We start from the raw sequence: 11,919 nt of genomic DNA, 5'->3' as shown, positions 1-11,919 counted from the left end.
GAGATTATCTGTCTAATAAAAATCCGGGACGGCAGACGGACAGACGGACAGACGGTGCTTTGAAATCTTGAAGATGTTTTAAAATTATCATAAGCATGGTAAATTTTTAATCAAAATGTATTTGGTCGTCCCCCCTAAAAAAAATATGACGTCACTACAAAATTTTGCCGAATAAATCCTATCTAAAATGTACAAAATATGGTGAGTCTCTTTTTGTGATTTATCAGTCCATTCATATTTTTTGGATTTGCATATACAGGGTGACTCAAAAAAATTAATGAATGCGTAAATTTATTTTATTGATGTACTAAGGAACTACAAAACCGAATGCTTTGAAATCTTGAAGATGTTTTAAAGTTATCATAAGCGTGGTATGTTTTTGATCAAAATGTATTTGCTCATCCCCCCTAAAAAATGTATGAGGTCACCACAAAATTTTGCTGAATAAATTCTATCTAAAATGTACAAAATATGATGAGTCTCTTCTTGTGATTTATTATTCCGTTCATATTTTTTCGATTTGCATATACAGGGTGACCCAAAAAAAAATTTAATGCGTGAATGTATTATATTGATTTAATCAGGAACTACAGAATCGAATGTTTTGAAATCTTGCAGATGTTTTAAGGTTATAAAGAGCATAATAAATTTTTAGTTAAAATCTATTTGGTTATCTTCTCCAAGAAACTGCTGACGTCAGCTCAAAAGTTTGCCGAATAAATCCTATCTAGGATGTACAAAATATGATGAGTCTGTACTTGTAATTTATCATTCCATTAATATTTTTTCAATTTACGTATACTGGATGACTCAAAAAAAATGAATGCGTAAATTTATTTTATTGATTTACTCAGTAACTACAAAACCCAATGCTTTGAAATCTACTGCGAAAAGAAAACATAATAGGCATGCAGTCGTCACGTTTCCGACATCGAGGGAAGTACTGTCTAAATAAATTCTTTAGACCAATTTTTTTAAAGTAAATTTTAAGTAAAACGAGTTAATATATTTTAATTTTATCTTTATTCAGCAGCTATACATTTCTTACGACTGAAATTGAATAGCAGTGAAAATCTATAAATCTTTAATAATTTAAAGAACAAAAGTATTAATTTTCTTCTTCTTCACCGTCATCTTCTGGACGTTCGGGAATTTGTGTTTCATCGCCATCATCTTCGGTGCCCTGAATCGTTGTTTCCAGACCTTCCAGTTGTAATCATGATAGAAAAATAAGTATTTAAAAACGAGAACAATTTAAATGCGCACTAGTTTTAATGAAGTGTGAAATAAGTCACAGCATTATTAAAAACTTTTCAGCACAGAAGAAACTATTTCAGCATTTGTAAAACTGAAAGGGGAATAAAGAAACTATTGGCAGAGTATTTTTTCTATTTGTGCAATAAATAATGCAATTTAGAATTATTTAATTAAATTGATCATTCGTTAAAATAACTGTTTCTTTAATAAATCAATTTGTATTTGAGAAAAAATAAACGAGCATTTCAAATGTTCCCTAAATTTCTAAAATGTGCATTAGTTCGCAGTAAAGTGGACATTACACTCCCACTCTTTAAGGGACGTGTCATGTGCTTCATTTCGCGCCAGTTTGGCAGGGAAGGAATCCGCCCTTCTAAAGCCAAAAAAGCATTAATTATTATTCAATAAATTAATAATGTTTAGTAATTGAGTTTTTTGATGAAAGAATGTTTTTTTTAAGTTTCTTTTTTAATTTTTTCCAAACTTTTCATTTGTTTAGCTACTTTTTTGCTATGAATATCTTATGTTTTTGTTAATTTTGTATGCATTCATAAAACACATTTTAATACAGCAGGTCTATTTTTGTTTGTTATTTTCAATACAGTTTCAATAATGCACGCAGTACAGAAAATCATTGCCCAAAACAATAATTTTATTATTCCAATTTGCACTTAATAGAATGCACAAAATGCAAAAACTTATGGCGCAACATAGTAAATTTAATGCACAAATGTTATTGCGCACAGTATAAAATGTAATGCATAAAGTATTAAAAATAATGCACAATTAATTACGACCCTTTAAAAACTTACACATTTTAAAGATATAAATAAATTGAGATATACAATAAATATTTCATTAAATGAGTTTTTAATTACACAAATTAGGTAAGTATTATTCTATGAATATATTGAAAATATGTAAAATGTTATTAAATACAGTGTATTAATTGATTAAAAATACAAATTATTCAAAATTCAAGGTAGTATTCACAGATATTCACGGTTGATTGCATTACAGTACGTATGGACGAGCCCTAAGATAGAGGGTATCTTAAAAACGATTGAGCGCATGGAAAAATGTTTCAAATAAAATTTGTCCCAAATTTTGTGCTCTACAGTTATGATGCTAAATGTTAACATCATTGGAGCAATAGAAAGTGAGATAATCGCAAAAAACTGTTTTTCTTGACCTTTGACCTTGAATAACTTACGACGCAGACACGAGATTTTATGAGACTTTTGAGACAATTTTTAAATGCCAAAATTAAGGTGTATACAAAAATCCAGCTCATTATCTCTCATTCCGAGGTTGATCCCTTTTTTATGCTAAAATGACTGGACTAATTTTGAAAACTTTAGATACGACATTTTTTATTTGGTATAAAAAAAGCTAAGAATAAAATAACTTAATTTATAAAAAAAACTAGATAAAAATTTACAGTACCAGTTTTCAATTCTGATGCCCTTATACACAAATATATTATTCGTCCACAATCAATTTAAAGTTGAATTTTAAGCCACACTTTATGAATTGTTATACATATGTATAATAAAGAAATAATTACACATAAGTGTTTAAAAAAGTTAATTAAAACAATATTAAATTAACGTTACAATTTTGGTAAAACTTTCGAATTTGTCACTAAGGTAAAAGGTACACCTTCTTTGTGTGTGTTCATTATGTACAAATCTATGTAAAGTACTCCAAAAGCTATAAGATTATATGACTATCATAAAATTATCCCATTGTGTCGAAGTTAAGTTGTTTACAATAGAAAAGGTTTTAAGGTCGTAAATAACGTGTCCACTCCAGCTGACCGGCTGCTGTTGGTTCGTTCAGGGGTGACTTTCACTAAATATCTAACTACCTACTACTATTACCTGCAGCCACAAAGAGTTCCAAAATAACCAGTCGCTTTGAAAGCTGGCCCTGTAAAATGTGAGCAAGAAATGTTTAGAAGACGATTTATTGCCAACCCGTAAACTTAGTGCAAACCACACAAAGGGGGTATTTATTTGCGGTCAACTACTTTTATGATGATCATATAACCTTATAGCTTTTGGGCTACTATACGTAAGATCTGAATGCTGACGGGAATTCATGCGACCCTACGCAGGTAAAATATAGCGTTGACGGGAATTCGGGTTAGAGATTAAGGGTCCCCAGTAGCAGACCGAAAAATGAGCTAAATAGATTTTTATTTTACGGCGGTAATTTCAACATTGAAAAAAAGATCGACATTTCAATTGATAGATTATGTCTAAATCTCTGGGGAACACACAATATTTTTTAAAATAAGTGATTGTTTAGTGTTTAATTAATCGTTCATTCTTCGAAGGAATTTGCATTTTTAGACGAGGAGAAAGCATTTTTCGCTTCAGCTTTTATATCAGTGCAAAGACAACATTCAGCTCTATGGGGAAGACCCGGTCATTTTTGTTTAAAATTTATATTTATCAAAATATTTGCGTTTTAAAAAAATACTGACTAATGAAATCAAATTGAAACTAGGCAACTCTATTTACAAAGGATTCGTTTCCATAAATGGTTGAGTTTGACACAGCAGGTAATCCGTCCAGGTACTTTCATAAACCGTCATAAACAACGGAATTGTGTTTCATACGCTAGATCCAGTGCTGTCGCGGCGATACTTTGATTACAAATATATTTTTATTTTGGACTATATCAACATAATATAACATTTCAAGATCACAAATCTGTGGTCCTGTGTTTGAAAAATTAAACGGGGTATCAAGAATTATTTTTTTAAGTAATATAGTAATATAGAAGTAGTTTTTTAACAAGCTGTAAACACTCCTAGCGACGCACTGGCTACGACCTTGTGGACCAGATCAAAGCGTCCCCGCTACTCGCCGTAAAACACACCTTGCTTCAACTGGGGAATTGCATCCGTAAGATAAATTTCCGCCTACTGGTCATAAAACTCATAAATACTTTTAGCTTACGAACATTGTTGAAACTCTTTTACAAGTCGACTTCTTTCATTGCTAACATAATTTGAATTAAAAGTATGCAAATTTTTATAATTTTATACATTCTACTAAAACATTTTCTTACAAAAAATTATTCCAGTAGTTTTTACTAATCTGTCATTCTATATATAAATCTATACACAAAACTGGCAAGATTTAGATTCTCATCACTTCACTAACCACTTATTTACCTGAACAATCATATTTATTTAAATTAAATTTTTTGATACTCTTTTCCGCACCACCTATGAGGTAGAGTATTATAGGCACGTTTTTTACGTGATATCTCCAGTAAACCTATTCCAATATTACTATTTATTTCTGTGCGTGTTTATAGTAGAAGGGGAAAATATTTATATGAACTACACATGACGCGAATGCAAATAAAAAATTTTAATTGTACAATCTTTTCTTTACAATTTGTCTAATGGGTTGATTTGTTTAATAACGAGAATCTACTCTCTCCAGAAGTAAGGCATAAAATAAAATTTTTCTCTCTATCTATTTCGCTCTATCATATTATTTTCCCAAAATTTATCATCCCGTTGAATTAAGCATTATTTAAATTGGACATTTTATATATTTCTAAGATAGCGTTTTTGTTTATGAAGCCGTCTGGCGATGCCGCTAAAAATGTACAAACCGCATTGTCTTACTGTCAGTTTGGTGTTACTGCAAAATGCTTCAGTTGCTCTTGCTTCATTTTCTATGCAAAGATTTTGGGAGAGTACATGCTGAACTAGATTTGCAGGGATGTAAAATGTTTTTCACAGTACAGTAGGATTAGCCGTGTTACTTGTTCTCTCATTTTGCAAATTTTACCAAAATAACGTTCGGTTAGTCTAAAGGATTTTTCTGCGCACCATTCTGGATTATTGCGCTCGCAAATTGTGTTTTGTTCGATTAAAAAGACATCAAGGTTTGAAAGTTTTTTGAGAAATACTTTTTGCGCTGTGACATATCAGGTATTTCAACTGCCTCGTTATTAGATACATCGTCGCCCGAGAACTTGTATGATCCAGAGACCGGAGCGCGCTCAGGCCAATGTCGACTCTATAAGCCTCCATAAATTCTGCGGGAAATAGTTATTATTTAGATGCTTTTGTTTACACACGTCTCACATGTTTCACTCGACTTTGACACTCAACTATTTTTTTTTGTTTAACTAAGAATTAATACTTTCACTGCGTTTGATACTAACGTCCTAAATTAGCAATACTAGTGGAACAGTAATCAAGCAATGGATTTTTTTGGGAAAGTACAGTTAATTTTTATGTTTTAGCAGCAATGTGTTCTATTTTCTATTAATTTTTAGGTACATATTTTTAGTCACAATTTTGGTAGTTATTTTTTACTTTTATTTTTAGCAATAACAAATAGTCCAAACATGAAAAAATAAAAAAAAATTAAAATCGGAAAATCTAAAATTTAGAAATCGAGAAATTGAACAATCGTATAATTGAAAACTAGAAACATCGAAAAACTGGAAAATCGAAAAATTAAAAAAAAAATGGAAAATCAGAAATATAATGAATTCCGAAAATTCAAAATCTGAAATATGCATAGAAGAACTAAAAACTGGAGAAATCGAAAAATCTAGAATTTTAAAAATTGAAAAATTAAAATATCGAAAAGTTGAAAAATTGCGAAATCGTATCAGTGAAACATCGGACAATTGAGAAATCGAAAAATAAGAAAATGGAGAAATCGAAAATTTGAAAAATGGAAAAATTGAAAATGTTAAAAATTAAAATACTGAAAAATTGAAACATCAAAAGTTGAAAAATCGAAAAACCGAAAAGTCGAAAAATCTCAATAATTATCTCAGGATTATGCTACTAAAAAATTGATAACATCATCTCAAAATTTTGCTGAATAAATTCTACTAAAAATGTGCAAAATATGATGAGTTTGTAATTGTAATTTATCATTGCATTGCATATTTTTTTAGATTGGCTTATATACCTAGATGGCTCAAAAAATTAATGAATGAGTCAATTTATTCTATTGATTAAATCAGTCTCGACTCACTCCATTTTCCCATAAATTTTTGGAATACTGTTATTTTTAGTCTAATCCACATTGATTCGCAGAGTGAACACGTTATATTTGTTCGTTACATTAATTGTTGTATTCGTTATAATAAATTGTTATCTTAAATCGTCTAAATACACAACAGATTGGCGCAGTCGAGTCGGTAACGAACAGCTTCGCGAAACGGTGCACACGCAAAGCAAAGAGGGAAGGAAGAGCGAAAAAAGAAAATGGCTTCCAGAGGAACAATAGAAACGTTCGACCCTACGAATCCACAAGCGTGGACTACATACTAAGAACGGCTAGAATTTTACATGGAGGCGCAGAAAATTGTAGCAGAGGAAGAGAAAAGAGCCGTTTTTCTCAGCGTATGCGGCCCAGCCACATACGAGATCATAAAGGCCCAAGCAGCCCCGACCGCTGTGAGACAAAAGAAGTACGAAGAAATCATAAAGCTCCTGCGAGATTATTTCGTCCCCAAGACGTCATCGATAGTAAGCCGTTTTCAGTTTCATAGAAGAGAGCAGAGATCAGGGGAATCCATTTCCACATTCATTGGAGAATTACGGCAACTGGCTGAAAAGTGCAATTTTGAAGCCGGTACACTCAACGACATGTTACGAGATAGATTGGTGTGCGGCGTCAGAGATGAAAACCTACAGCGTCGCCTATTGGCAGAAGAAACGCTCACATTTGTAAGTGCCCAATCCATTGCAATCGCACACGAAGCAGCGCTGGCGCATGCATCTTTGTTAAAGGAACCTGTTTTACCCGCATCCCAGCAAACGTCATCTGTCAACAAGCTTTCCTATAATACCGACCAAAGACGGAAATTGACAGATGAACAAAAACAAAATGGACGCCATGGAAAAATGAACAAACCTTGTTTTCGTTGCGGAAAATCAAATCATTCGCTTGATCAGTGCACATTCAAAGGGGTGGAATGTCATTTTTGTAAGAAGGTAGGCCACATAGAGAGAGTTTGTTTATCTAAGAAGAGACAACAGAGACAACAATCTACAAGGATGAAACAGTCATCGACACATCAACAAACCAGCGTCAAAGTCGATGAGCGCAATGAATACAGCATGTACAACGTCCTCGACGAGTCAAGCAAGTCGTCACCGCATATAGTAACAATCGAACTAGAAGGAGTTCCATGCAAGTTTGAAATAGACTCAGGTGCTGCACATTCGGTAGTTGGGAAAAGTACTTTCGAACAAGTGAGGCGTACAGCAAACAGCCTACAGCTAAGACAACCAAATGTGATACTGAAAGATTACCAGAAACAAAACATTGATCTTTTAGGTGCCTGTGATGTAACCGTTAAGTTCAAGTCGAGATGTCAACGACTAACCCTCATAGTGACGGAACAAGATCATGCAAACCTCTTAGGTCGTAACTGGTTTGAGGCATTAGGCATAGCCGTGGTTGGTATAAATTTTCAGACAGCAAAGGTCACTGATTTATATCAAGAATTCGAAGATGTCTTTTCACATGAATTAGGCAAATTTAAGGGCCCTCCTGTATCCTTCAATCTAGATGAAAACATCAAACCGATTATTTGCAAGGCAAGAAAAGTGCCATATGCCATGAAGCCTCTCATTGAGAAAGAGTTAGAAAATTTGGAAAAACAAGGTGTGCTAGAACCTGTAAGCCACCCAAATTGGGCAACACCCATTGTAGCTGTAATGAAGTCACCCACAGAAGTGAGAATTTGTGGGGATTACAAATCCACATTGAACACGGTCCTCCACACAGACACCTATCCGATTCCATCAGTACAGTCAATGCTAGCAGTTCTAGCAGGGGGAAAATACTTTGCTCGACTGGATCTCCGACAAGCTTTCCAGCAACTGACCGTGACAGATGAGACTGTAGAAGCCCAAACCTTAATAACGCATAAAGGTGCTTTTAGAGTGAAGAGATTGCAATTTGGCATTAACATTGCTCCACATATTTTCCAAAGATTTATAGATCTTAGATTAGCGGGAATCCCTGGGGTTCTACCATATTTTGACGACATTTTGGTAGTAGCCTCCTCAATGGAAAATCTAGAAATGCGTCTGCGAGCAATATTATCAAGATTTAGAGAAGATGGGCTCCGGTTGAGAAAAGAAAAATGTATTTTGTTAACGAACAAAGTGAAATTCTTGGGGTACGAGATTACAGAAGAAGGTACTCGGCCCTCCGAAGAAAAGAAAAAAGCTATAATAGAAGCTCCGACTCCAAGAAATGTAGAAGAACTGGCAGCATTCCTGGGTATGCTCAACTTCTATAGTATTTTCCATAAGAATAAGGCAGAAATAGCCGAACCCCTACATAAGTTGTTACGAAAGGAAACAAAATGGAAATGGGACAACAAGCAGCAACAAGCTTTTGAAAAACTGAAACTTCTTCTGTCCTCGTCAGAAGTCTTAGCCCACTACAATGAGAAATTCGAGCTAATTTTGACTTGTGATTCCAGCGCTTATGGAGTAGGTACTGTCCTTAGTCAGAGAGATGACCAAGGTTTTGAAAGACCTATTGCCTTCCACAGCCGTACACTGTCTTCAACAGAGAGAAATTACTCACAGCTGGATAAAGAAGCCCTAGCAATCTTGGTGGGTGTCAGAAAGTTTCATGACTACTTGTATGGTCGCACATTCGAAGTAAGAACCGACCATAAACCGCTATTGGGAATTTTAAGTGAAAAGAAGCCGTCAGGAGAAATCCTGTCACCTAGAATGCTTCGATGGTCACTCATTCTGAGTGCATATGATTATAAATTATGCTACGTCCCTGGAAAACAAATCCCGCAAGCAGATGCGCTGAGTCGGCTTCCTCTAAACCATCCAGAGATCCAGATACCGGAAGAAGCCAGTGTATTGATGTTAGAAAGTATGCCAGAACCACTTTTCACTGCCAAGCAAGTCGCAGATCAAACAAATAGAGATCCGATACTCTCTAGAGTACTTCATTGGACATGGCATGGATGGCCAGACTCAAAAGAAATCCCTCAAGAGTTCAAGCCATTTCTAACCAGAAGAAATGAGATCTCAGCCTACAAGAATTGTTTATTAGTAGACAACAAGGTTATTATTCCACCAGGAGGGAGGGAAGAAGTCCTCGATCTTTTACATAGCGGCCACCCAGGTATTGTGAGAATGAAAGCACTAGCAAGGTCATACGTTTGGTGGCCGGGAATTGACCAGGCCATTGAAGAGAGAGTGAGCAAATGCCACGCGTGTCAAGAGTCCAGACATATGCCACCCAAGGCTCCCGTTTTTCCATGGGAATGGGCCAAAGCTCCGTGGACACGTCTACATATAGATTTTGCGGGTCCCTTTCAAGGTCATATCTTCCTCATAGTGGTATGCAGTTACAGCAAGTGGCTTGAAGTCAGAAAGGTCCCTTCAACATCCACAGAAGCAACTGTCCGAGTTCTTAGGGAATTGTTTGCAACCCACGGCATCCCTGAGGTCATAGTAAGTGACAACGACACAGCCTTCACTTCGGAGGAATTTCGAGTCTTTGTAGATAGAAACGAAATCAGACACACTCGCATTGCGTCGTATCACCCCAGCTCCAATGGGCAAGCAGAAAGACTAGTCCAAACCACCAAAGAGAGTTTGAAAAAGCTTGCCTCTGGAGACATTTATACAAAACGGAGTCGATTCCTCCTTCAGCACCACATAACCCCAAGCACTGTAACAGGGCGCAGTCCAGCAGAAATACTGATGGGACGAAGATTGAGAACAGTTTTGGATCGAACTCATCCAGAATCCATGCCACATCGTAACATGAAAGAACAATCCCCGTTGCCATCACGACAATTTAGACCTGGTGATAAAGTTTATTCGAAGAATTATAGACCCGGTCCAAAGTGGATACCAGCCACTGTTGATGAAGCGTTTGGTCCAGTTTCCTATAAAGTCGTAACATCCACTGGCCAGGTTGAGAGGAAACATGTGGACCAACTTCGTCTGAATAGAAGGGCTGTACCGCCTTCTACCTCTGCAAGTAGCTTGCCTTTGCCTTCCACGTCGACGTCGTCAAGTGATCAACGAGGGTCAATCATCGAAACCCCTGAAGCAGAGGCCGCGCCATCTTATGGGCAGTCCGAGAAGTCGCAGAGATATCCCCAACGTCAACGTCAACCCCCGAAGCGATTAAATGACTTTGTCCAGGAGGGAGGGATGTAGTGTACCGCCCTGATGCGCAGGTCCGCGGAGAAGCCGCGAGAGGGCAGGTCGATCGTAGCCATGGCAGAGTGAACACGTTATATTTGTTCGTTACATTAATTGTTGTATTCGTTATAATAAATTGTTATCTTAAATCGTCTAAATACACAACAATTTATATGTACTTACATATAACATAATTTTGGATATTATATACAGGTAGATGCCTGTAATACTATAACACTTTTTAGTCACCTACTAAACATGACACATTTCGCTTAACACGTTACATACATAGTGGGTTGCAGAAAAGTCTTATAGTGAAGCACCCTGTATGTTATACATACGCGGTGACTTCCAAATAGATTCGGAAAAAAAAACTTTTAATTGTCACACGGATTCAAAGTAATTAAATTGCTGCTCCAGTTTCAAGAAACAAATACGGAACATCTTGTTGAATGTAAATGATGCGGCAATGATTTATTCAGTTTCAATTGTGACTAAATTTTTTCTTTATTTTTGCTGTGTGTTGCTTAGATGAAAACAAATGGCACTGAATGAGGTGTAGATCTTGATATTTTTTCCCCTGAATTAGGACTAGATAAAAGAAATTACTTAAAATTTTCTCTACTTCGTGATGTTGTGGTTTTATTTTCCGAACTTATTTCAGAGTCACTCGATATATACACATAAAAATATTTTCTTCTTTTCTTATTTCAGGAACTGCTATCGTCCCAGATAGGTGGTAATGGGAAAAAGAACAATGTGGGGGGTATATTAAAAAAAAAAAAATTCAGTGAATTTGCTGTAGCTTGTTTGTTCGGTAGGAAAATTCCAAAATGGCTGGGACAAAAACAATGAATATTATGAAAGGTATTTTTTTTTTGCAATAAGTAGGTATAATTATTACAATTTTTATTTTTGAAGAAATTACAATGAAGACCCATTCCACAATAGAAAAAGAAGTAGAACAACGCTGCTCAGAGTGGCTACGGCATTCTAGTCAACGCCTGAAGAAAGAAAAAACAACGACAGTTTATAGTTTCTGTGTCTTTTTTTAAGTGTAAATTATATTGTATTATTTTCGAATTAGGAAATCATATATACATATATTTATTTATTTATATTATGAATTTATATTAATTTTTATATTTTATTACTTATTACATATTATATTTTTTCAAACATTGAATAAAATAATAATTTACTGTAAGCTCTAAATTTTACTCTCCATATCCATATCCCTAAATGGTAACTAGATTTTCTGAAATGCCTAATCATATCGCATAGATCATGTTAATAAAATATACTGAGTCATATGTTTACGATGTTGCGATATATACGTAACGTCTATGTCCATTTAATACGTTATATTGGCGTTTAAAATAAAACGTAACAGATACATACAATATAGAGAATCTAGCGACATACTAACACAACGTTATGATGATGTACCAGCGAGCACGTCT

At 35.0% G+C, this 11,919-nt stretch overlaps 1 protein-coding gene across 1 annotated transcript; it reads left to right on the top strand.

Annotated features, from left to right (window-relative positions):
- The first annotated feature begins 7,174 nt into the window (after positions 1-7,174).
- Positions 7,175-10,605, top strand: LOC135119710 (uncharacterized protein K02A2.6-like). The gene is made up of 2 exons (XM_064044102.1): positions 7,175-7,241; positions 7,295-10,605. Exon 2 carries the CDS (start codon positions 7,313-7,315, stop codon positions 10,469-10,471), a length of 3,159 nt encoding a protein of 1,052 aa, XP_063900172.1. The 5' UTR covers positions 7,175-7,241; positions 7,295-7,312; the 3' UTR covers positions 10,472-10,605.
- Positions 10,606-11,919: the final 1,314 nt, after the last annotated feature.

The sequence above is a fragment of the Zophobas morio genome, unplaced genomic scaffold (genome assembly GCF_036711695.1).
Source record: "Zophobas morio isolate AGI-343-1 ecotype UQ-CSIRO unplaced genomic scaffold, CSIRO_AGI_Zmor_V1 ptg000283l, whole genome shotgun sequence".
Lineage (NCBI taxonomy): Eukaryota > Metazoa > Arthropoda > Insecta > Coleoptera > Tenebrionidae > Zophobas > Zophobas morio.
The sequence above is the reverse complement of the archived record's forward strand: the minus strand, read 5'-3'. Positions and strand labels throughout refer to the sequence as shown.

Excerpts from the sequence above, each read along its gene's own strand:
- LOC135119710 (XM_064044102.1), top strand. The coding sequence starts at position 7,313 with ATGAAACAGTCATCGACACATCAACAAACCAGCGTCAAAGTCGATGAG.